The sequence below is a fragment of the Pipistrellus kuhlii genome, unplaced genomic scaffold (assembly GCF_014108245.1).
Source record: "Pipistrellus kuhlii isolate mPipKuh1 unplaced genomic scaffold, mPipKuh1.p scaffold_m20_p_11, whole genome shotgun sequence".
In the NCBI taxonomy this organism is placed as follows: Eukaryota; Metazoa; Chordata; class Mammalia; order Chiroptera; family Vespertilionidae; genus Pipistrellus; species Pipistrellus kuhlii.
In genome coordinates, this window is record NW_023425416.1 from 26,476,132 (window position 1) to 26,503,524 (window position 27,393).

At 38.8% G+C, this 27,393-nt stretch overlaps 1 protein-coding gene across 1 annotated transcript; it reads right to left on the reverse strand.

Moving 5' to 3' along the window:
* Positions 1 to 2,381: 2,381 nt before the first annotated feature.
* Positions 2,382 to 26,990, reverse strand: SLC35G2 (solute carrier family 35 member G2). The gene is made up of 2 exons (XM_036431361.2): positions 26,841 to 26,990; positions 2,382 to 3,811 (listed from the first exon to the last, which is right to left on the reverse strand). The coding sequence occupies exon 2, from the start codon at positions 3,795 to 3,797 to the stop codon at positions 2,562 to 2,564; it is 1,236 nt and encodes a 411-aa protein (XP_036287254.1). The 5' UTR covers positions 3,798 to 3,811; positions 26,841 to 26,990; the 3' UTR covers positions 2,382 to 2,561.
* Positions 26,991 to 27,393: the final 403 nt, after the last annotated feature.

Here is a 27,393-nt window from a genome sequence, read left to right on the forward strand (position 1 = left end):
TGATTCCAGACTCTGTTCATTTTTTTTCCAAGTCTTTTTCTTTCTATGTTTTGGTCTGGGTAATTTTTTTTTTTTTTTTTTTTTTTTTAGAGCCAGTGTCTAGTAATTCTTGGAAAAATGTTGACATTTTCCAAAAAAAACACAGACATCCTGCTAATAACTATGGGTTTATTTGGGGAAGGTTTGGAGACACATTAGTGAAGAAAATAAAAAATATAAATCACAAAATATTACAACAGAGAGAATTTAACACTGGATGTTGGTGAGAGGCAGGATAATAAAAAATTAGTAAAGTTCCTTTGCAAGTGCAATGGGAAAACAGATAGATAACTGGACAAACTGGCCCAGCAATATACGGGATAGCCAGAAAACTAATCACTAGGTCTTATCTTATACATTCTAGGCCTTGTTGGGGCAGACCCAGAACTACCTTGATCTTAGTCCCTTTTAGGTGACATTCTTTGAAGGTGAAACTGACCAGAAAATGACCTATATGCTCATTTTAATGCATCAGCATATTAAAAGACACACTTGGAAAACTGAATATTCTATTGAGATCCTCCCAAGACCTCCCTTAAAATTCCAGATTTTATAAAATAAACAAAACCCCTTAAGACAAGGGACCCAGTGTGTGGGCTCTCTTGCTAGAGCATGCACATGCCTTCTTTATTCAGGCATGTATCATTGCTTGCTTTCTCCTAATCCCTTAAGGATCCCCACAATACTTGCAACCAAGGAAGCAGCGGGCAGCAGCAGCCTGTCCTGGGCTAACCCTCTGAACCTGTCTCCAAGGGCCCTTCTTTTGCCTCTGTAACTTGTTTCCTGAGTCCACGCAGCCCAGCTGGCTCATTTCTTCTGCCTCTGCGACTTTCTTTCTAAAAAACCAAGGCAGCTGTCTGAGCAGCCCGCTCAAATATTTTCTTCGACTATACTTTTACATTGCATGCTAAATAAACTTCCTCTTGTGCTAGAGTACTTGTCTCTGAATTCTTTCTTTGCCAAACTCAAGAACCAAGAGCCAACTTCACTGGTAACAGGTGGACTGAAAAAGCAAAAAGGGAACACTGAAGTAGCCCACAGGTGATAATTGTAGAGCATAGCTACCTCCCCTAAATCTAGTAAAAAAAAAAAAAAAAAAAAAAAAAAAAAAAAAAAAAAGAATTGAGGTTGGACTATCAGGTCTCAGAATCTTAGAGGAATAATCCAGCAGAACTGTAGCTTTAATCCCTGAGAGAATCTGTCCATCTGGCCCTGCAGAGGGATATGATGAGGCTGGTTGGGGTTAGAGGTGTCCCAAAAGAAGCTGAAGGCTAAAATCAGTTATTGATCAAGGGTTCATTGCTTATTGCTGAGGTAACAATGCCAGAAACTGCAAACAAATGGAAAGTAGGAAGTCCTTTGTCCCTGCTGACTTCCAGTATCCCCTAAAGGCCTTTATTGGTGGAACCTCGTGAGGCATCAGCTAACATTTCTTAATGTAGTTTGTAGAGTCTGAGCAATAGTTCATAGAAGAAAGTATAGAAAAGTGAATTTGGAGCTAAGATATTTCAATAACAATAACAATAGATAAATAACTAGTACCATATCAACATTGGTTTATGCTAAATTTGTAAAAATTTCCCAAATTAATACCACCTTATATGCTTTTACAGACTTTTAGGCCCTTTTAAAAAGAATCTGAAAACACCATGTTGTATCAATTTTCTGCTATTCTGTATTATGGCTAGTGCCTTTCAGTACTAAGGAGTACCTTTACTGAACTATACATGTACTGGCTACAGAATCTTAACAAGGGCAATTTTGGAAGTGATCCTATAACTGGGGATAAGCAGAACTTGCCCCAACATTAGGCCTCCCACCATCAGGGAAAAAAAATAAAATAAAAATAGCTAGACTAAGTAGAACTGGCAAGAATCCAGTCTTCTCCCTACCTCCATTTCCTATGAATTGTCTAATGTGGCCATTGAAAGAGGAAGACCAACTTCCTGTTCTAAGGTAGGCTAAGCACCATTGTCATGGAAAAATCAGTTCCTTTCTTTTGTTCCCTCTTCTTCCCTTAACTCAAGCTTCCTTGCCCAACCCAATCACCTCTAGTTTTCTAATGTGAGTAAATGACTAAACAGAGGTTAGTGTTCAGCATTTCACCTTATGGTGCACTTTTCACAAATGCCAATTTTTTTAATATTGAAGGATTTTTGTTGAACATTTGTAAAACATTGGGCATGACATTTTTCTAATCTTTGAACTTTAGGACCACAAGTTCCATCTGAAAGGGGTCATTTCTTCAAGTCTACATTCTTTAGTAATGAAAGTTAACATTCTCCTTCTACTACAATTACCTTTTGTTAATAACAATAAAGACAAGAGTTCATGACATTTCATATATTTCATGTTTGTTTTTTAATATAATAGACTAGAATATAGTTTCTATATCTGCATATATTAATTAAATATTACATAGCACTCTGTCAATTATACAACACAAAAAAAATAGCTGAATATTAAAATGGCAGTGTACATATTAATAACAGTTAATGGTTAAGAAAATAATAATCAGGTATTCATTTAATGGGAGAGTCTACTATTTCCTGGTAATCCTGCCTTCTTAAAGTCCTCCAGTAAAGTTTATAGCCAGCAAGGACAAAAACACTAGTCATAATGATTATCCCTCCAAAGACATCATAGACACTCGGAAATATGTGTAACACTAGAAGCTGCAAGACCATTGCTACCACAATCTCCAAATGTTGTACTGTGCTGACCAAAGCTGGATGGAATTTGTTCAAGGCATAATAAACTCCTAAGAATGCTGCCGTAGAACAGAAGCAAATAGCCATGAGATAACTCCAGGTTTCTACATCTAAGGGGATAATGGGCTCTTGAAGAATGAACATAGTAGATATTCCCCAGACTGTCCCAGTCCAACCAAAGGTAAACAGTGCAGTCCACATGCTGATCTTCTCCTTAATGGATCTGTATACTATCATGGAAAGAGCAGTGGTCAGCCCAGCCATCACAGTCATAGTATATCCAAAGGCTTCTTTCCAAGCATTTAACAAGGAATTTTCTTCATTAACTATGTTGGGGATCATGACAAGACAAACACCTAAGATGCTACAAATAACTGTAGCCATGTCAATATAAGCCATTTTCTCATCTACAAGTAAAAAAGCCAAAATGGCACTGAAGACTGTAGTTGTGGCTCTCCACATAGTGGTCCCATTGCTGGGAGGAACTATAGAGAACGATGTGTAAGCACAGGTGATAGAGATGACATTGCATATACCATAAAAGAAGAGTCGTACTCTATATCCACTGGGTCCGAAGGGGGCCTCCTTGTAGTAGCACACAACTAACACAGATAAGACCTGCAAGACAGAACGGATAAAAATCAGTTCTAGAGATGGAACTTTAGAACGATCAGAAACAAGCCTAGTGAAAAGAGCTACACATCCATGAGCCAAAGCAGATCCAAACAGCACTATCCACGTTTTTCTGGATTGAAAAATGTTTTTTTCTGCAAAGCTTTGGAATTGTCCAATCTCATTTGTCATGGGGTCTTCTGTTGGTGGAGGTCGGGTATCCATGGTTCCAAAAAAAGTTCTTCCTTTTCTTTTCATTTCACTCAACAGGCCTTTCTTTGGATTTTCTTCCATAAAATTTCCATAATCTTCATTAATTTCTTCATATCCATCATCCCCAGGCTGGGGAAAATGAGAAGTGTATTTCACTGTCACTGTGTTAGGATGTATTTTCACTCGTTTTTTAACTGGATATTTCTTGGAGGGAGTATCCATTTCTTCAGGTAGTTCTATTTAAGAAGAAAAAAAAAAAGACAAATATACATATTCAATTGAAATTTAGTTTTAATTTCTAATATATATACCAATTCAATAATAGACTGAGTTTGTAACAGTTCTTTTACTAATATGTATATATTTTTATTGTTAACAGTATTACAGATGTCTCACAGGAGTTTTTCTTTTTAAGTAACAGGAAGAGATAATTGGAATATGGCTTATCAGATGTATGAGTCCCAATGAAATGATCGACCTTTTTCTCATCTTAAGTCTGCCCCTGTTTCTCATTCTGCTTATTCCTTGACTCATTCAGCTCTATTTCATATCTTTACATTGCTGACAACTAATGTTTTTCCATCTTTTCATTCCTACCTGTGTGGCTACCCATCCAATAGAAAAAACATAACCTAGATCAGAACTTTCCTTCTCATTATGTTCATGTGTTTATATTATAAATTATGGGTAGATAAGTCTAAGTCTTTTGTAAAATCACTTATGTATAATACCAGAATTCGCCTTATATTACAAATTATAGTGATTTTTTTAACATCTATTCTAGGCTCTCCATACATTTTTCAGATATATGGATACAAAGAAATTAAAAAATAAAACGGATTTAGTGACATTCATACATTGTTGGTGTAAAACCTTCCTGATGACCATTTGGACAATATGTTTCTTAACTGAGATTTTACTGGATTTACTTCACTCAATGGAACACTATGCTATTTATGCATTAAAAACAACAATGCAGATTTTTACTGATATGAAAAGATGTCCATGACACATTTTTGAGTGGGAAAAAGTTAAGTTTCTTGTAAGGATTATATGAGATTAATTCATATAAAAAATTTTCCACAGTGCTAACATACTGTAACTCTCAACAAATGTTAACAATAAGTTTAGTTTCCTTTCTCTTATAATTAACTTTTTTGAATCACTGGATATCTTTTACAATGTTATTCTTTTCTTAAAAACTTGTGTTTGCCAGTTTGGGTCAGTGATTGAGCATCGACCTTTGAACCAGGAGGTCACAGTTTGATTCCTAATCAAGGCATATGCCTGGGTTGAGGGCTTAATCCCCAGTGTGGGTGTGCAGAAATCAGCTGATCAGTGATTCTTTTTCATCATGGATGTTTCTATCGCTCTGTCCCTCTCCCTTCCTCTCTGAAATAAATTAAATATGTATTTTTTTTAAAAAAAAAAACCTGTTTGTTCACTCAGCTCTCTTTCATTATCCATCCATCCAAGAACAATTTCTTTTCAAATGATTCCTCCTCTCCCCTCTAAAAAAAAAAAAAAAAAGAAAGAAAGAAAGAAAGGAAGGAAGAAGGAAAGAAACCCCCCCCCCTTTTTTTTTTGTCCTCATGATATATTTCCTATTCCTTGCCAAAAACTCATCAGTTCCAAGGTCTTAAACCATGGTCCAGATATCAAATCCTATTTTGTTCTTTGACACCATCTGGATAGCCAACTGCTCTATTCCTATTTATTCCTTTCTCTTCTGAAGGACATCACCTTCAGTTGGAAGAAGTTATTTAAAAAAACACCACATATGCCTCCAGGTCTTTCAGTTTCTCTGCCTGTACCTTCCACTTGCAGTCTTTAGTGCCTATTCCTATCACATTAATCTGATGCTTTTTTTCCAATTTGTATCAGGACATTTCCTCTTCAAATCATGACTTCAGCCCTAGCCTGTTTGGTTAAGTGGTTAGGATGTCGTCCTGCAGACTGAAGGGTCATGGGTTCCAGTCTGGTCAAGGGTATGTACCTCGGTTACAGGCTCGATCCTTGGCCCCAGTTGGGGTGTATGAGAGAGGCAACCTGTCGATGCCTCTGTCATCAATGTTTCTATCTCTGTGTCTGTCCCCATTCCCCTTCTATTCAATATTATCTCTAAAAATATCAATGGAAAAATATATCCTGGGATAAGGATTAACAACAACAAAAAATCATGACTTCAATTTCAATAATCACAAATTGAATTAATAGTCATGGTCTCCTCACTCATGTTTGTAATACCAACATTTTCCAGTTCCACAAGTTAGAAACCAAGGAATACTCTGAATTATCCTTTCTGGCACCATACTTCCATTTAGTCATCACTCTTATCTTTTTTAAAAATATATTTTTATTGATTTCAAAATGAAAGGGAGAAGGATAGAGATATAGAAACATCAATGATGAGAGAGAACCATTGATCAGCTGTCTCTTGCCCACTCCAGGTCGAGCCTGCAATCCGGACATGTGCCCTGATCAGGAATCAAACTGTAACCTCCTGGTTCAGAGGTTTTGATGCTTAACCACACTGGCTGGGCTATCTTTTGTCTTTCAAATATTTTTCTTTCTTCAATTCTATTTTACATTTCTGTTTTGTTCTGTTTTGATTCTGTTTTTGTTATTGCTAATTCCTATCTAGAATATTGCAATAGCATCCTAACTAGCCGCCTTGAATCTCAATCCTTCTCCCCCAGAATACATCTGTATTCTACCACTATTATATTAATCTGTCTTTAAAAGACTCAAAACAAAAACTTATCTTAAGCTTCCCCATTCTCTATTCCTCTGCCTAGTTTTCAAGTCCCTATCTAGTGTAGCTCCTATCAATACTTAGTTTCTTAATACACATACTTCAATCCATTGTTCTCCCTTTCCTCACTCCTCACATATATATCATTTCTCTAAGTCTTTATTCTCAATAGTTTCCCCTCTGCTCCAACTTTCTAAATAATTTTCATCTTTTATGAAGGTTCAGTCCCAATCCTTTTTTCAGAAATAAGCCTTCCCTAATCACTCTAACCACTTATTTTTCTTCTTTGTTTAGTATCTGCATTAGTTCTTCTAATTTTTGTAATCTAATCATTTTGTTATTTAGTTGTCTCCGCTCAGTAGGGTTTTATCTCCAGTCATTGGACCCAAACTTGCTATATTAAATCTCCTTTCCTTGCTAGTCATCCAGTATCTTAATGATATTTCAGATCATATAACTTCCCACTTGCTGTCCATTGTTAAAATTATGATATATCCACTCAGAGCTTTTCCCTTCCCTACTGCATGCCAGATTTACAGCTCCAAGGCCATGAATAGGGAGAGGATGTGGTCTGTTATTTTACTCCGTCCCTCCCCTCCCTTTGGAGAGTGTTGAGATAGCAATATGGTCTGCCTCTGGGACACTTCCTCCATATCCCTCTTCTAGGCTCTAGCTCCCCTGGTTTATTGGCACATGGAGGAAGGAAAAGGAAGAGGACATATGTCTCATACCAATATATTGGCTCATGTTGTGTGATGGCTTTTTGATATTTAAACTTGGCTAGGCTGCACTACATTTTCCAGTTATATCTTGCCCTTTGATTGGCTTGATCCCTAAAAGTGGTAAAAAGTCTTAGGTATAAAGCTGGCTATTGAAACTTGATTATAATATAGTGGTTTAAATGTAGGCACTAATGTGACATTTGACACTAAAGAGCTGATAGGTTATTACCTTATACCAAAACAGCCCCAATGTACTTAAACATCCTTGCCATGAATGAATGTGAAAAGACTACAACCTAACTGGCCACCTAAAATGAAGGCCTCGACAACCATCTTTTCCAGGCTATCTTGAGACAACAGGACAGACATAGAATCTGTGCTGTTAAATGTTTCTCTTGAGACCTGCTGAGAAAAGCCACTCCTTCCTCTGAACTGATGAAAAGGGGCTCCTGTACTGAGGCCCCAAAGGCTGTCAGCATGATTCTACCCTCCTTATTCTGAACCCTGCCTGGAATGATAAGGCATAACCCTTAACTTCCCACTTGGAAAACAGATTCTTTTCTCTCTTTCCCACTGCACCTCCTGAGAATCAGGAGGACTAGAGGCAGCATTTAAGTTTATTTTTAATTATATATTTTTATTGTTTGAGAGAGGAAGGGAGAGGACGAGAGAAATATCAGTGATGAGAGAAAATCATCAACTGGTTGCCTCCTGCATGCCCTATAACTCAGCATGTGCCCTGACTGGGGAATCAAACTGTGATCTCCTGGTTTTTAAGTCCATGCTCTACCACTGAGCCCCACCGGCCTGGTGGCATTTGTTGTGTTTTATTAAAAATTTTCAAGTCTGTATCTTTGTGTTAAAGCCCACTGCTTTAGAGAAAAAATAATCTGCTTCTAGGCTCTCTTTCAGAAAAGAAACTATTTTCATTTTCCTGAAATCATAGTTCTCTGACAGGAAACAGTGGTAATGATGACAAAATATCTGTGTAGAATGTAGGAGAAAAATCTCAGACACATCTGATAAGGGGTTAGTAAGAAAAATTTATGAAGAACTTATATAACTCAACACTCAAAAAAAGAGGAGAAAAAGGAAATCTAATGAAGAAATGGACAGAGGACCTAAATGGACACTTCTCCAAAGTGGATATACAGATGGCCAATAGACATGAAAAGATACTCAATGTTACTAATCAGAGAAATGCAAATTAAAACCACAATGAGATATCACTTCACACCTATGAGAATGGCTACCATCAATACATCAAACAAGCAGTGGTTAAGGATGTTGAGAAAACAGAACTGTGCACTGTTGGTGGCAATGCAGATTGGTGCAGCCACTGTGGAAAACAGTATGGAGTTTCCTCAAATGGAACTACCTTATGACCAAACAATTCCATTTCTGGGTATATATCTGAAGAAACCCAAAAGACTAATTCAAAGAATATATGCACCCTTATGTTCATTGCAGCATTATTTATGATAGTCATGGGAGCAATCCACATGCCCATTCATAGACAAGAAGATTAAAAAGCACACACACACACACACACACACACACACACACACACACACAAAAGAATATTACTTGGGGTGGGGGGGGAAGTGTGAAATCTTAACATTTGCTATAGCATGGATGGACCTAAAAAGTATTGTGTTAAATGAAATAAGGAAGTCAGAGAAAGATAGCTATCACATGATTTTACTTACATGTGGAATCTAAAGAGTAATATAAATGAACAAACAAAACAGAAACAGACTTGAGAATAGACTGATGGTTACCAGAGGGGAGAGGCTTTGAGAAATTAGATGAAAAAGGTGAAGGGATTGAGAAGCACAGGTTAGTAGTTACAAAATAGGAAATATAGTCAACAATAATAAGTATGCATGGTACCAGTTGAGTAGTGGAAATAGCAGGGGGAACACTTGGAAGGTGTATGCTTATCTAATCACTATGCTGTATACCTGAAACTAATACAAAATAGTATTGAATGTAACCTATAATTTAAAAAAAAAATTAAAATATTTTTTTAAAAAACTACTGATATTTCTATGGGATCTTATAGGCCCACATAGCCACATCTGCTCTCTTGGTATCATTGCTCAATCAATGGTAACTTTAGGTAACTGAAAACATAGTTTCCTTTGATAATATAAACTATAGAAATGTTGCCGAAACAGATTTGGCTCATTGGATAGAGCTTCGGTCTGCAGACTGAAAGGTCCCAGGTTTGATTCCGGTCAAGGGCATGTACCTTGGTTGCTGGCACATCCCCAGTAGGGGATGTGCAAGAGGTAGCTGGTTGATGTTTCTCTCTCATTGATGTTTCTAGCTCTCTATCCTTCTCCCTTCCTCTCTGTAAAAAAAATCAATAAAATACATTTTTAAAAAATAAATAAACTATAGAAATGTTCAGAAGAAGTCTCCCTATCCTCTCTGCCTTTAGCCTCTGGATTAGTCAGGGTTATCCAGAGAAACAGAATCAATAGGAGACATATATGTAATTTTTAAAAGAAATTTACTCATACGATTATGGAGGCTAGCAAGTCCAAAATCTGCAGTGGGGAACAACAAGCTGGAGACCCAGAGAAGAGACAGTGCTGTAGTGCAAAGGCAAAGGCTGTCTAGGGCAGAATTCCCCTCTTACTCAGGGTAGTCTTTTGCTCTATTCAGGCCTTCAACTGACTGGAAGAGGCCATCCACATTTTGGAAGGCTTTACTCAAGTCCACCAATTTAAATGGAAATCTTATCTGAAAATATCCAAAGTAATCTTTGACCTACTTAGCTGACACATTATCACAGCCTCATGCTCTGCTTGTCTTCCATATGCTCATAAATTCTGGCTATTCCAAACAAACTACAGGAAATTCTTTAAATATGATCTGCTCTTTCATGTCTCTGGGTTTTTACATACTGTTCCTACTTTGTGGAATACTCTCTTCCTGCTTTTTCATCTGGTAAATTTCTATTCATTCTTCAAGGCCCAGATTAAATATCACTTTCTCTGGAAAAATTTCCTAGGCTACCTTCTACCCCAATCTGAGTTATATACCCACCCTGGGACTTTCATTATATCTTCAATCATATAATATATTGCTTTGAATTACAACTGTGTTTTTGTCTTTCCCTTTCAGTATAATGTAAGGGTTTTAACCCCACAGGTATTAAAATTAGGTATCACTAATTATTATATTTGCAACATCTAGCACAGTTCTTGGCATGAGAAAGGAGTTTACTAAGTGTTTATTGAATGAATTAATGGACTATTTTCTTAAGTGAAGCAAATTTTCTTAACAAAATATAAATAATATAAATGGATTTACAAGTCTAATGACTCAAATAGGGAGCCTTATTCATTAAAACACTTTAAAGTCCTTAACGATATGCAGGAACGATAAAGCATTAAGGTATGCAGTTTGGCTAAAAGAGAATTTGTGTATTTGGCTTCTGTACTGCTAACTCTATTTCTGCTGCTAGGTTTCCCTTATTTCCTTTAAAATTAAGTTCTTCAGGTATAACTGAATCTGCTCCTTAAGTAATGCGTATCTGCTTTTCTTAATTAAACCATTCTTAATCAAGTAGGAAGGGTACTAGAGATATATTGTATATCTTTGAGCATCACCAGAATTAACTTCTGTTGCTATTTCCCTGCTTTCCAGTGCACATCTCAAAGTTTGGTCCAGTCAAGTGAGTCCCACCACCAAGTGTACAGTAGTTCCTCATCAGGCTTCTGGGCTTGATTAGGACAAGCTTCTCACTCAGGAGCTATTTACCATCATCAGATCTCTAAGTAAAAAACAACTTTTTACTTATCCCTATTACAAAAGCAACATACGTTTATTGTAGAAAATTGAGAAATGTGGTAAAGAAAATAAAAACCACTCAGAATCCTACCACTCAGAAATAACTACTGACCCTCTCCAGGCCTTTTTGTATTTGTGGACATTTTCCCCCCAAAATGGTATCAAACACTATAACTTATTTTATAACTCGCCCACTTTACTTACCAATACATTGTAAATATTTTTCCATGTCATTAAATACTCTACAATATCACTTTTAATGGCTAGTTAACATGGGTCCAACAGTGGGCTTTGAACACAATAGGTTAATCATAAACTTCAACTTTCTGAGAGCTGCAAGGCAAATGGGATGACCAACTGCCACTAATCCTTTATGCAAGAATAGATCCATAACCATTATGTGAAGAGCCACATATGTGAAAATGAACAAATAACAACTTTGAAGTCTTCCTATTGAATGTAAATGAAGAAATGGTTTTTGATGGCCAGAGGCAGATGGTGGAAAAACAAATAGGAGATAAATCAAGAGTATTCATGTTTGTCTTTGTTCTCCATTCAGATATGATCTATGGAGTGAACTTAGCTGAGATTAAAAGTGAAATAAAGTGTGTCTTTATTCATGTTTGTGTATTTATTTAGGTTCAATACACTGTTTGGTTTTGAAAGGATTTGAGGTAACCATTTAGAGTTAAAAGAAAAATGAAACGACAAGAAATATCAAGCACAGATGCACCCAAGCACCTGGGATGTGTTCTTTGGATTGTTTGGTCCTGAATATGGCTCTGGATTCTCTAATTATAATTATACTAGAGACCCGGTGCACAGAATTTGTGCACTGGGTGGGGGGAGGTGTTCCTTAGCCCAGCCTGCACCCTCTCCAATCTGGGATCGGGCCTAAACTGACAGTCGGACATCCCTCTCACAATCTGGGACTGCTGACTCCCAACCACTAGCCTACCTGCCTGCCTCATTGCCCCTAAACACTTCTGCCTGCCAGCCTGATCACCTTGTAACCACTCCCCTTCCAGACAGCCTGATCGATACCTAACTGTTCCCCTGCTGGCCCTATTGCCCCCAACTGCCCTCCCCTGCCAGCCCAGTCACCCCTAACTGCCCTCCCCTGCAGGCCTGGTCCCTCCCCACTGCCCTCCCCTGCCGGCCATCTTGTGTGATGGTTAATTTGCATATTACCTCTATTATATAGGATAATTATAATAATTATGTTTATTTAACCCTTCTCTGTGCTAGGCATATACTAGGAACTTGATTTTTCCATTTAAAGATCAAAACAACTCTATAAAGTCGGTATTATAATCTCCATTTTAATGTGAGGAAATAGGTTCCGGGAGGTTAGGTCACTTGCAAGCCAGTGGGTGATATAATCTGTTAATGGCAGAGACAAGATTCAGATCCAGATCTTCTATACTACACTGCAAAGTAACTATCCATGGTAGGCAGAATAATGATCCTCAACTCCTCAACCCCCATAGAGATGTCCACATTCTAATTCCCAGAACCTGTGAATACTTATATGACAAAGGGTAGTAAGGTTGTAGATGGAATTAAGGCTGTTAATCAGCTAATTTTAAAATAGGAAAACTACCCTGGATTATCTAGTTGAGTCCAATATAATCAGAAGGGCCCTTAAAAGTAGAAGACAGAAACAGGAGATGTGAAAACAGAAGCAAGGTCAGAATGATACAATGCAAGGACTCAGCCTGCTGTTGCTGACACTGAAAATATTATAGAAGGGAGTCAGGAGCCAAGTAATATGGGCACTCTCTAAAACTGGAAAAGGCAAGGAAATGGGTCCTCCCGTTGAGCCTCTTAGAAAGGAACACATCCAGCCAACACCTTGGTTTTAATTCAGTGATGCACGTATTAGACTTTTAACTTATAGAACTGCAAGATAATACATTTGTGTTGTTTTAGGCCACCAGGTTTGTAGGTAATTTGTTACAACAGCTAACAAAAAACACCATAATTCTGTGAACATCTAAAGATTATATTTTTATTCTAGAAAACTCACAAAAGGTATATATACAAAAGAACTCCCTGCATGTAATCATTGATATCTCCTAGAAAAGAATTTTTTTAAGATCTGGGAAATTGCCCCAGCCAGATCATTCAGTTGGTTGAAGTGTTGTCCCATGCACCGAAATGCTGCAGGTTCAATTACCAGTTAGGGCACATATTGAGGTTGTGGGTTTGATCCCCAGTCAGGGAGCTTGCAGAAGCAACCAATTGATGTATCTCTCTCTCTCTCCCCCTCCACTCTCCCTTCTACTCTCTCTAAAAATGGGGGAAAATACCCTCGGGTGAACATTAAAAAAAAAAACACACAAAAAACAAACCCAAGAATTGCTAAATTAGAGATTTTTAAAGTGTAAAACGATGCTTTCTAGGAAATATATTTGGAGATCCCGCTTGAAATCTGCTCCTCCAGCCCTTCCAATGATTTTAAAAACTTCTGATTCCTTGTGTTATATCTCTTTCTGATTCCTAATATTATACCTCTTTCAAAGAGTGAGTTTTGTTATCTGCAACTACACCCTGTCAGATATACAGACACACAGGTAAACCATGTAATATTTACAACTGATTCCTGTTGTCAAGGAACCTTTCCTGCCTACTCTACTTTTAACAATATTATTGTAATATAGATGCCAGTAAAGCATTAATATTTTGAAATTTATGGAAGAGTATTCATTCACACATAATGACAGTCTAATGAATCAAAGACCGAAGGTAATGCTGGTAATCCCTTCAATAGCCTTAAATTGCTATTAACTCTTTTCTTGATGAGATAGGATTGTGTATAATAGTAATTTATAATAGATAATGTGCCTATATTTTGTTCCTCATGTAGTTATTATTTGGAAAAAATAGCCTACAATTTGTCAAAAAAGTTAGAATAGATTTTTTAAAGAATCTCCCAGCATTGGTTGGTAGACTGAGATAATAATAACTTCTTTAACGATGGGTAGACAGCACTTTGAGCTCGTACTGGAGAAATGCTTGCCAATAGTGATAAATATGGATTTAGGACTGCTAACTGGGACAAAATCTGAATAATTCTTTCAAGCTATCTTTTACTATTTTATGTGATTGCTCTGGAAATGCAATTATCAAGACAAATTTGTTTTCTTATAACTCTTTTAAATACTCTGTTCACTCTGCCAACCACTTCTACTCAAATCTTCACCTAGAGTCAACTAGCAAATTCCAGGCCAAGGGGCAAGCACTAATATTAACTTAGACCTCTGATTATTAATTATTATTATTTCTGAGAAGACTCAGAGCCACAGAGAAGTCAAGAGCCTTCATAATATCACTCAATCTCTTCCCACATCCATGCTGGGCAGGACTTGTGAGAACATCTCAAGTTTTTTGAGTTGTGTGCAGCCCATGGTGGCTCTTTCAATCTGCCATATCCACTCTTTCAAGAGATTGAGGCACCAAAGAGAGCATTCCTTTGTGGCCTGGTCATTTCTATGAAAGGAAAAGAGTTTTCATTCATATTGTGTTCATAAATGTAAACAAACGCATTTAATATATGCTTATTGAACAAAAACACTCAGTCCTGAACTGTATTCTACAACTGTTCCTTGAACTTCATCCCATCCTGATATCAGCTATCACAGGCTCTGCTATTTATTCTCCCATTTCTATCTTGACTTCACCTTTGGAATCATACTCACACTGTTATCATTGCAATTCGGCTGCAATTCCGACTCTGTGTACAGGGAGACTGGTTCCAGATCCCTGAAGAACCCCCATCTCTTAGTTTGACCTACTCCTGGACTCTATGCTGGCCCAAGATTATGAGAACAACCCAGCTAGGACTCACCTGGAGAGGGGGCAGAATCTCTGCAAAGTCTTGGATTGAGATAACTTTCATTTGGGTTACATCATTAAAGAACTTCCAATCTAAAAATAGGAAAGTCCTGCCTGGAGAGTATTATGCTAAGAGAAATAAGCCAGAGAATGACAAGTATCATATGATCTCACTAATATGTGGAATCTAAAGAACAAAATAACTGTTGAAAAAAATAGATCCAGAGTCATAGAAGCATGGAACAGACTGTTGAATCTCAGAGGGAAGGCAGGGGTGGGTGGGTGAGAAAAGATTAACCAAATAACTTGAATGCACGTATGTATAACCTATGGATACAGACAATAGTGTGGTAAAGGCCTGGGGCTGAAGGCAGGTGTGGGCTAAAAGGGGTCAAATGGGGGTGGGAGGAGTTATTTATAATACTTTCAATAATAAATCTTTAAAAAATAATAATAAAAATAGAAAGCCCATTCATCATACCTCCTTGTTATTTGAAGCAGATCCTGAATCATCCACCCACCCAGGGAGAAATAAGGATAAAAACCAAATTACCACCCTTAGTCATGTCCACAAATTACTATATGGAAAAAAGAACCAGTCTATAGCCAATTTAAAGGGAGTAGTTGGAGATGAATTCTGATGTTTATATCCACATTATTTTTAAATATATTTTTATTGATTTCAGAGAGGAAGGTAGAGGAAGAGAAAGATAGAAACATCAATGATGAGAGAGAATCTTTGATCAGCTGCCTCCGGCATACCCCGTACTGGGGATCAAGCCCACAACCTGGGCATGTGCTCCTGCCGGGAATCGAACCATGACCTCCTAAGTTCACAGGTTGACGCTCAACCACTGAGTCACACCAGCTGGGCCACATTATTAATCAGTTATTGATCTTATTATAAACTGTTATTGAGTTCGAAAAAATTAGTAGAATATGAAATCCTTCATTCTCTCTATGAGTCTCTTGCTCTTGAGAAAAAATAATTTACTCTGTGGCTGAGGAATGGCAAGCTTGTTGCATTTTGCAGTCTGGTTTTGGTGCTCTGAGCTTGACAGTTCATTCTTTAGAAATAGCTCCGTTCTTATAGGAATAGCTAACTTTTATAACCACAGCCATTGACTGAGCCTCCTGTTCCTGTCAACCATCTCACAAATGCACCTTATTACTCAGAAGAATCAGGGGATAAATAAGTCCAAATCTATTATCATCACTGTACTTTGCTGGTAACAGGCCAATATGACATCATCTGTGAGGATCACTCTCTGAATGCCAGCAAATGCACAACAGCACCAACACTGGATGACAGCTTACCTATTCTAGGCTAGGAGAGACTTGGGACACATAAGACTGAAGAATAAGTTCTTCAGCATGTTAGCAAACATCAGCTTAAAAGAGGAATGCTTCTGGGGGGAAATTCTTATTTTGAGCGAAAAGCAAAAGCTGCCCAAGAGGATGTGGGTCAAGGCTGCTTTCGTGAGGCTGGATGAGGCTGAAGCTGGGGGTATGGCTATTTGGGTTGGGAATGAAGGCTGCTTAGTTGAGCCAGGAAAGATATTGGATTATAGATATTGGATTCCAGAGTGGGCCAGGCTGGGAGGAGCAAAGTAGAATGTGGTCTAAAGAGGCTAAGAAGAGTTGGGTTAAACTGGGCTATGGGAGAATGGAAAAGGCCTGAGGATTTTGCTGATCTCTGTAAATCTGGATTATAGGAGAGGAGAAAATTATAGCTAAGAAACTTGGAGATGAAGTGAGGTAAGGAGAAATCTGATGGAATGGGTGCAAGGGTTAGGGGATTGATGGGAAAGGGAAGTAGAAAAGATGAACTGAGAAGCCTGACTCCTTTATACCCAATGGTGGTTAATGACTTTAGTAGATTGTAATGAACCATGTATACCAGGAAAGGAAGAGGTTAACTAAGGTTGAAAAAAAGCCTATGTGGCAGTTTTCAAACAAGAAGGCTGATTTGGCTTGTGTGAAGGTAATGATGCCTGATTTGGGGCTGAGCAATTTATGTCGTACTGTGTTAAAATCCATTCTGGCACGCTGTGATGAATGTGTCGGCTGGCAGCTAAGAACTTGCTGGAATGCAGAAGCCTTTCACCATTTATAATTGACACTTCCCCTTCCAGGAAAGAGCCATTGTCATCTCTGAAGCAATGGACTTATCAATTTGCATAAAATATGCCATTCTCAATGAACACAGATTTATCATCTACCATTGTCCTACTGTCTTTTAAAAAAGCAAATCAGCTAAACGCAATGAGGCATCATCTTTAAATTCAGCTATTCTTGGTAAATCTTTTTAAGAGTGGCAGGGAGTCTTTGCTGGAAGGGGAAGGGGCAGAAATAAAACGATCTTTTTCTATTTCCATGTTCTTTGTGTATGTATCTAAGTGGTTAAATCACCAATTAGGTTAGTTGCTAATTAAATGTAAAATGGATTACAGTGCTATTCTGATATGCTTGTTAAAGTTGTACGTATTGGTTGCTTATCTTTTACCTAACTTTCATGAGAAAAAAATGAAACAGCCTATCTGTATGCAAAGAAGCCTGCCAACCCCCCAGGACATATACATCAGTTCCCAAACAAAAATAGAATACCCAGGATCAACAGTCTATTCTCAAATACTGCATATACCACCTGCTCACATTTAACCTGTACCTGCTGCTGTTTATCCAAGAGAAAGCCAAGACTGAAATCCCTCTTGAGGATAGGACTTATGGAAATGCCAAAGAATTAGTCCAAATTCTTAAAAATTTGATTTCATTTAATCATAACAGTCTTCACACTAGATATATTACACAATGAAATTGCAACTCAGTCACATCCCCTTATACCATATTTTATCAACCTTAGATAAGATAAAGCAATTTTAAAATGATGACCAGATGCCATTTTGTTTCAAACCATATTGTAAGTCAAATTTTAAATGAAACTGGCAAAACTTGGTTTGTTAAGTGGCATAGCTAGATTTAGATTTATTAAAGTCTATATATATATATATGGACTATATATATATATATGGACTATATATATATATATATATGGACTATATATATATATATATGGACTATATATATATATATATATATATATATATATATATATATGGACTATATATATATATCCCATCATTGATAGGGACAAGCACAGTATAATCCATCTTATCAAGTGTTAACTTTACCAGCAACGTTATCAAAATTTAAAAGGTGTGCACTCTTTGACCCAGCAATGCCATTTCCAGAAATATATCCTAAGGAGATCACTAGTAAAGTACATAAAGATGTCATTCAAAGATATGCATCATGGCTTTCTTTGCATAATGAAAAATTGAAAATAATAATTGTCCTCTAATGGGAGACTCATTAAATAAAAACATCAATGCACTATTATGCAGTCATCCCAAAATATGATGTATTGTGTATCTTATTTGACATAAAAAAAAAATCTTCATGTCTCATTGCTAAGTAAAAAGAAATGTATAAAAGAGTACTTATGATATGGTTCTATTTAAATAAAACAATGTATATCTATATTTATGGTGAGATTTCAATTATTCAGGATTCTTTCCTTTTACTTTAAAATTTTTTTCTACATAACTACATATTTAAAAATTAGGAGGTGGAGGGGGGAGAATCAAGCTATTTTCATCAGAAGAAAAAAAACAAAATATTGCTCTGTATTTCAGACAGACCAGAATAGTCACCCAGGAAGCCAAATGTAACTGTTATATTTCTGTAACTTCTGTTGGAAGGAAAATTGTGGATAAACAGACCATGCTACCGAGAGAATTTGAATCGATGGTGTCTAGAACCCAAATCAAAACAGAGGTGAAATACTAAATAAACTAAAGAGGATGCCTCTATCATACATAGTGTTGAAAGAATTAAGTCATTGTGTATATGTGCCTATATTACTATATTTTGTGACTAACAACAAAAAATAATGTGGATTCCAAATGGCAACAAAGGATATAATTACCATTGATTTTTCTTACATAAGTTACCACTCCATAAATTTTCGTGTTAATGGGGAAAAAATCTGACCTGAACAGATGGACCTCATACTGTTTTCTAAAACATGAACAGATTTCTGATCTTCTGGACCAGGAAATGAAGTCAGCACTAAAACAATAGACACTATCATCCACCTCCTAGAATTTCAATTTAAGAGACTGCTAATAAAAGCAACATTTCCCTCTGTAGGAATATAGCACAGTGATTATGTTTCCGTCTTAAAGGAACGTGCTCTTCATACAGTAACTAAACATTGTAACACCAGAGGTACTGGTTGACTGATTCCCGAACTGTACCAATTTTGGAGAAATGTTCTTAGCAGGTGGCTGCCTCTTCATTCTCCAAGTTTCCAGGTTGGAAGTCACAACCCTGAGGGCTGCCACTCTGCCTGGTTAAATCTTCATCTCATTAGCCCAAGGGCCTCATTTCCTTGAGCAACTTCACAGGAGCAGTTTCACAAGTACCGTATTTTTCGGACCATAAGACGCTCCGGACCATAAGACACACCAGTTTTTAGAGAAGGGAAATGAAGAAAAAAAGATTCTGAAACAAATAGTGTCCTAAAATATTTTATGTGCATTAAAACCCAACATCACAGTCATAAACACATGTAATCAACCCTGTAAAGTAAACAGCAGCATTTAGAACCATTTTAGAGCCGGGCAAGCACACAGAGACCACACAGAGCCGGGCAAGTAAAAAAACTTTTTTTTAAAAGTATATGTGTAGGCTATATTTGGACCATAAGACGCAGGGACTTTTTCCCCCCACTTCTGGGGGGGAAAAAGTGCGTCTTACGGTCCGAAAAATACGGTAGATGCCCTTGGGCTTGAAGACCCAATAAAGTAATTAGCGCCTTTGAATTTTTTTCCCTACTCCATCACTTTCTAGCTGTGTAACTAACTTGAGGCTGTGGGGAGGCTGGGGAGGCCAAAGGACTGTGTATGAGGAGGAGTTGGGGCCAAGGAGTGGCCCATGAGTTCAGGATATTGGTTATATAAAAGGGAAATGAGCACGTAGTTAAATATATTGATAATGGAAGTCATATTCATCACCATTAGAGAAGAAAGTTACAAATAGAAAAAAGGTGAAGACTAGAATGAACCCTGTAGTATTAGAGTTGGAGATATTAAATTCATCAATTTTGCCGAAACCGGTTTGACTCAGTGGTAGAGTGTTGGTCTGCGGACTGAAAGGTCCCAGGTTCGATTCCAGTCAAGGGCATGTACATTGGTTGCGGGCACAACCCCGGTAGGGGGTGTGCAGGAGGCAGCTGGTTGATGTTTCTCTCTCATCGACGTTTCTGGTTCTCTGTCTCTCTCCCTTTCTCTCTGTAAAAAATCAATAAAATATATTTTTAAAAAATTCATCAATTTTAATATAGAGATTAATTTAATATAAAGAGATTTCTATATTTATAGAAATAGAGATGTATGTGCATATGCGTTTGTCACTTTCCTGATTATATCTCCTATAGTAGCCTAAAAATAAGGACACCCAATAGCAATAACCACACCTAGAACCCAGATTTTACATTTTCTACTAAAAGGAATCAGGTTGGTTAGAGAAATAGCTTTTGAAATGACTGAAATGGTTGGGGCAGGAAAAGTTCAAGATGAACCTAAAACATCTTACACTAAAAAGTACTTCAATAAAAATATATCTGTGTCAAAGAACATGAAAACCAGCTTTGAATGGGATTCCTATGATCAAATTTCAGCATCAAAATCAATAATAATAGTAATAATAATAATAATAATAATAATAATGGGTTATAATCCACTGAGTAAAACAGAAATCCACAAGTCCATACTGATGTAAATAAATAAATAAATAAATAAATAATAAAAAGAGAAGAGAAAACTCTTTCTTGCAATAGAATACCAACTAGTAAATGTAAAATAAATGTTGAATTTAGAAAAAATGCCATTTGACAATCAGCACAATAATAATAAATTCAAGCAAAAATCATCATAAAATAAATGACTGAAAGTTTGTTGAAGAACAGGATGTTTACATAGTTTCAAAGTATCTCCCCACAAAATGCTAATTAATTACAAAAAAATATCTTTACAGTGAAGAAGTTATCACCTAATCAAGTCATCAAAGTAAACATCAGTAGCAAAAAGACAAATCAATAGAGTATCTCTTAATAAGATAAATTGAAAAGAACACAATATCACTTCTACCATATTCTTATAAAAAATGTATAATTTGCATCTAATCATGAAGAAACATCAGACAAAATGAGAGACATTCTACAAAATTAATTGCCTGAACTTTAAAAAATGTCAAGGTCACTAAAAAAAAGGAAGGAATGAAGAATGGTCACAGCACAGACCTGTATGGTTCAGTTGGTTGAGCATCGTCCATATACAGAAAAGTTGCCAGTTGGATTCCTGGTTAGGGCAAATGCCACGGTTGCAGATTCCATCCCCAGGAGGGAGTATGCAGGAGGCCCTGACCAGGAATCGAACCCAAAACTATATGGTGTATAAGACAATGCTCCAACCAACTGAGCCACTTGACCAGGACTGAAAAGTAATTTTCACCCTTCATTAATTTAGACAAAATTGTGATAATGAGACTATATAAGTCATATTTACAAATGTATATCTACCTTTATATACACACATACTATATAATAAAAGCCTAGGTGATGTCACAAGATGGTCAGCAGGGGAGGGCAGGTAGAGGCAATTGTGCCAGCACGGGAGGGCAGTTGGGGGCAATCGGGCCAAGCAGGAGAGCAGTTAGGTGGCAATCAGGTCAGCATGGGAGCAGTTAGGTATCAATCAGACTGGCAGGCAGAAGCAGTTAGGGGCAATCAGGCAGGCAGGTGAGTGGTTAGGAGCCAGCAGTCCCGGATTGTGAGAAGGATGTCTGACTGCCAGTTTAGGCCTGATTGGGCCTAAACCAGCTGTCAAACATCCCCAGAGGGATCCAAGATTGGAGAAGGTGCAGGTTGGGCTGAGAGACACCCCCTCTCATGCACGAATTTTGTGCACCGAGCCTCTAGTATATGATATATACACTAGCATGTCTATATTTAATATGGGGTAAACTATATACAATACCTTAATAATATACACAGAATTAAGCATCATGAAAATTGAAAAAGATTTTGAGGTTCATCTATTTGAATTCCTTTTTAAGTAACTGCTAATATATCCTCTACAACATTTCCAATAATAGTACAGTTTCTGTTTCAATACCAATGAAAACAGGAAACTCACTCCTTCTAACCTTCTCTCCTTTCATACAACACAAGCTCACTCCTTCTAAAAGCAGCCACCTGGAAGTCGTTCTGATTGTTAGAAAGTTATTTTTTAACATTGAGTCAAAATTCTCCATATAATTTTCAGAGGCTGTTCTAATATATTTCCTCTGGAGTCAATAACTAATTCCCTCTTCCATATGACAACATTTTAATATCAGGAACTACTATTTCCTACCTTCCTATCATGGGTTTTTCTTCTCCAGACTGAAAATTTCCTCTTTTTTCTATTATTTCATGTATAAGTCTGGTTTTCAGTCTTCTCACCATCCTTTTTTTTTTTCTTTTTCCTCACCCAAGGATATTTTCCCATTGATTTTTAGAGAGAATGGGAGAGGAAAAGACAGAGAGAACCATCAATGTGAGAAACACATCGATTAATTGCCTCCTGCATGCGCCCTGAACCAGGGCTTGGGCTGGGGAGGAGCCTGCAACTGAGGTACATGCCCTTGATAGGAATCGAACCCAGGACCCTTTGGTTCACAGTCTGATGCTCTATCCATTGAGCCAAACTGGCTTGGGCTCTTCTCACCATTTTAACCACTCTTTTCTTCCTTCCCCCCACCCCCTCCTACAATGTCACTTTATTAATTGGGGAAAATTGGATAACCATGCTTTTCTATAATCTCTCCTATTGAGGAGATGGTATTTCTGAGGTCAGCCTGAGACTACAGCAGCTGTTCTGGCAGTAATTTAATCAATATTTATTGAGTGTCTTCAATGCTAAGACATTATGAGAGATAAGATTAAGAAGACAAACTTTCTTGTGCTGATTGGAGCGTCCTCCTGTATACAAAAAGGTTGCAGGATCAATTCCCAGTCAGGGCACATACTTAGGTTGTGGGTTTGATCCCCAGTAGGGACGCAATTGATGGATCTCTCTCTCTCTCTCTCTCTTCCTATCTCTCTCTAAAAATCAATATCCTTGGATGAAAATTAAAAAAGAGAGAAACTTAAAGAACTTACATGTTCATTTGAGAAAAAATATCTATAGTAACACATGCCACAAAACAGACACAAGTGTTATACACATTAAAGGGAGGAAATTATAAAATTAAATAAGTTATTTGCTTTAACATCAGAGTACTAAAGAACAAAGCAAAAGTAATGATAATTCCAGACTAAACCTATTTTGCTTGGGAATAGCATGAGAATTGATAAAAAATGGCAGACTGGGATTTAAGATACATTAAAAGAGAAACTTCCAGATTAGAATTATCACACAGTTTTAGGAGACACAAGAGTTTACATAGTCATTTTACCCTTGAGAGCTCTGACAATAGGAACAATAATCATTTGTCCTGAATGATTTACATGCAACTTCATGGGGAGGCAAAACAAAAAAGACTAGACTATATGCCAGGCTTATATTAACAAATTCTCTAAATTTATTATCTTATTTAATCCCACAGCAACCCCAACAAAGTAGAAACTAACATTATTCAAATAATAATAATAATAATAACAGTAAGTGAAGCTTACATCGGTGCTTATTGCAGCAGCCAGGCTGCAAATCCAGGCTGTCATCTTCCAGCCCAATTTGAGGCCATAACTATTTATTACCAAGCAAAACAATCTCAGGCAAACTACCACTCACATCCTCACAATCTTCCTGAGGAACTATTGGAGAAGCCTCTCACTGAATAATCTGTTCCTCCTCTGAGTTCAAGAACACTTTCTACAGGGCTCTGTTACAGTGCCTACCATACAGCATCACTGTGAATTGTGTGTGCAACACTAACCCCTGATAAAGTGTTACTATCCCAAGAACAGAGATCGATCATGTCCTTATCTTCTTGGTATGCCCAGGTCCTAGGACAATGCCAGACTCAACAAACGCTAGGAGAATGAGTCCTGTAGCATAGCTGGCCGGTGTTGGATAAAGTCACTCTCTTAACAGGAAACCTCTAATTCTGTGATTCAGAGCTTTGGTTGCCACCATTCTGCAACCTAACTCTTATCTTCTATCTCCTCACTCGAAATTAAGGGGATCCAAAAAGTAATGTGAGTACTTGGCTTTAGTTCATTACCACCATCAGCAGCCTTATTCACCTTTGGGATCCTCACCCTGTGTTGAACAATGGCTCATCAGAGTTACACGGAGACCAGAGGCAAAATAAATGGGAAATTTGATTATCTATTTTGCTTTATGAAGCTCTTTATGAAGCTCTTTTTAACATTTTAAAATATGTGTGTGTTTTTTTATTTCAGGGAGAGGGAAAGAGAGAGATAGAAACATCAATGATGAGAGAGAATCATTGATCGGCTGCTTCCTGCACACCGTTTATTGGAGATCGAGCCAGCAACCCAAGCATGTGCCCTGACCAGGAATCGAACCCTGACTCTTGGTTCACGGGTCAATGCTCAACCACTGAACCATACCAGCTGGGCTCATTTATCAAGTTCTTAAAATAAAAATCAGAGTTCAGTAAAGCTGCTGGTACTTTGGAGTTTTAAATAAAAGGAAAGAGATACAAAGCAAGTGATTTTGATAAGTCAGGAATGATTAAATAAACTGTAGTAAAGATGTCTGGCATGTGGATTTAGTTCATATGTAATTAAAACTGTGAAATAGTGTTAAATGCATATAAACTACTATACAGGCCCATTGATCACATATAATTCTACAACAACAATGACTATAGGAGAAACTAGAGCAAATAAATAGTTCAATGTGTATAATTCTATGTAAGTGCCAAATTTTGAAAATTATATATGTATATTAACATTTATAAGACAAAATAAAATGTTTGTCCACAAAAAATATAAAGCTCTGTGATCTTAGCTCATCTTTGACATTTCCCTCCCACGTAGAAGGGTATTTCCTGTGTCCAAACTAGAAGGTAAATAGATGAAAAGTGAGAAAAGAGAAGGAGGTACTGGTGTGATTATCATTCTCCTTCCCATACCCATGCCAGTGGCCAGCAGTCAGTGTCAGGTAATGTAACAATTTGGTTAGTTGGACAATCTATTGCTAGGAGCAGAACCGCAGAAAGAAAAATATGTGTGGCAATGAAAAATGGTACTTTGATTTTATAATCAAAATAATGCAGGAGAAACATGAGATAAGAATGGAATTATAGCCGAAACCGGTTTGGCTCAGTGGATAGAGCGTCGGTCTGCAGACTGAAGGGTCCCAGCTTCAATTCCAGTCAAGAGCATGTACATTGGCTGCGGGCACGTCCCCAGTTGGGGGTGTGCAGGAGGCAGCTGGTCGATGTTTCTCTCTCATCAATGTTTCTAGCTCTTTATCCCTCTTCCTTCCTTTCTGTGGAAAATCAATAAAATATATTAAAAAAAAAAAAAAGAATGGAACTATAGCAGTAGTCCATAACATCCTGGAAGTGACACCTCTGGAAAAGTGGGTGACTTTTGTAGTGAATGATGGCGCTGAAAATGGATCAATGTATTTACATGTGTGCTAATAATTTTTTTATTGATTAAGGTATTGCATATGTGTCCATATCCACCATTGCCCTCCCCACCCTACTCCTGTACATGCCCTCACCCCCCTGCTTTCTCTGTCCATTGGTTATGCTTACATCATGTGTGCTGTTTTTGCGCATATGTACATACGTTTATCCTACATAAGTATATATGAGATTCATGTTTATGCTCATATAGGTAATCAAGCCTGTTCGGTATACGCTTTATTTATCTCACCCTATGGCGACTCACGTTTGCCCTTGGGAAACTAGCATCAAAGGGTTGCGGTGTATGTGTGAGGCCAGTTCCATTCTGGCCATTGCCTTGGAGATGGGCTATTTCTGGCAAAGGTGCAGAGCAGAACTGCTAGGCAGACCAAGGAGCCTGAGGCACTTCAGCACCACGGACACGGTTAGCCTCATCAAAGTCTTTTCCGGCCGAACAGCCCCAGAGCCTGCCCTTCCCCGGCGGCCCCAGCCCTCTCCTGCTAGTGCGTCACTCTCTCGTGGCTCTCAATCATCACCCACAAGTGGGCTTTCCGTCCCACTCCGTGGCAAGCCCCGCAAAAGCTTGGCCGGAGATGCAGGTCCGTGCAGCGGCCGCACTCACCCCGGCACGGAGCGTCCTTCCTGCCGGCCAGCGCGGCCCTCCTGTCCACACCTCCTCTCCAGAGGGGCCAGCCCGGGGCGCGGGGCGCAGAAACCCTACAGCGCCCGGCGGCTGGCCCGCTCTCCCCCCGGGTCCTGGGCCTCCAGCCGCCCGGCCACCGCCTGTCCCTTCCTCCACTGTCTGCTCATTGTTGAAAGATTTCTAGAAACTGTTTCTTCTCCACGAAAAATCTCAATCCATATGGACTGGCATTCAAGAATCATAGACCTTGAGACAAGACACTAACGGAAAATTCTGATTGTGGCCATATTTCTAAAACCACCCAGGATTCTTTCTTTTTTCTTTTTCTTTCTTTCTTTTTTTTCTTTTTTAAAAATTGTATTTGAAATCGAACCCGTGACTCCATAGGGGTTCACCCTTGTTTGGATGGGCTCCTGGGCCAGAGGAAAGCAATAGCCCCTGGCCTTTATCGTGGAGGCTGGGGGAGGACCCAAACATGCGACAGGAAACGGGGGGCGGGGGGGTTTGAAGTGGGGGTGCAGGGGTCGTAGTTGATGCTGACTCCCCTAGAAAGCAGCGCAGGTGCCTGGGGTCCCCGCAGCATCTCAGACCTCGAGCAGAGGGCGGGGCGCTTTGCTCCCGGGCCGCCCAACCCCAAAACAGGGGGGACTCTTTCCCTGCAAGTGCCGTGGCTACAAACGGGTTGTGGGGTTCGCGGCGCGCTCCCACTTTTTCCCATGGGGCGGCCAGGCAGGCAGGGGTCAGGGTCCCAGGCAGGGTCAGAGTCCCTCCGGCTTTCGGGGCCCGATTACCTGCGTGTCGCGGCGAGGAAGGCGCGTTGGGTCCTCCCGCCCGGACTGCCCGCCGCCCCAACCGCTCAGCCCGCAGAGTCCGCGCAGCACGGAGCCAGGAAACCCGCGGCGGCCGGCCCGGGCGCTGAGGCTGCCAGGCGGGGCGGGGAGAGGGGCGCCGCCGGAGCGGGCACCGCGCCTGCGCTCTCCGCTGCCCACCTCCCCACCCCCCCACCCCTGGTCGGTGCCCACGTGGAAGAAGCCGAGGGGTGCCCAGGATGTGTGCCTGCACTGAGGGACTTCCCCTACCGGCGCGGTGGGATAGTCCAAGGCCCCGGGCAACTGCCTGCCCAGGTCGCTGTAGCCGATGTCCTTGTGGAGAAAAGGTTTGAAGCATTCGCGTATCAAACAGAGCGACCTGGTCCTCAGGAAGGAGAGGCAGGATGCAGCCTCAGTCCATTTCCACCTGCCTGTTTGCGTTTAGACGTTGCAAGTCGATTCCGTGATATTTAAAAATGTGTCTAGCATCAGTAAATCGTGGTCCAGTAAGGCCTTCCTTTGGGCATCCTCGAGT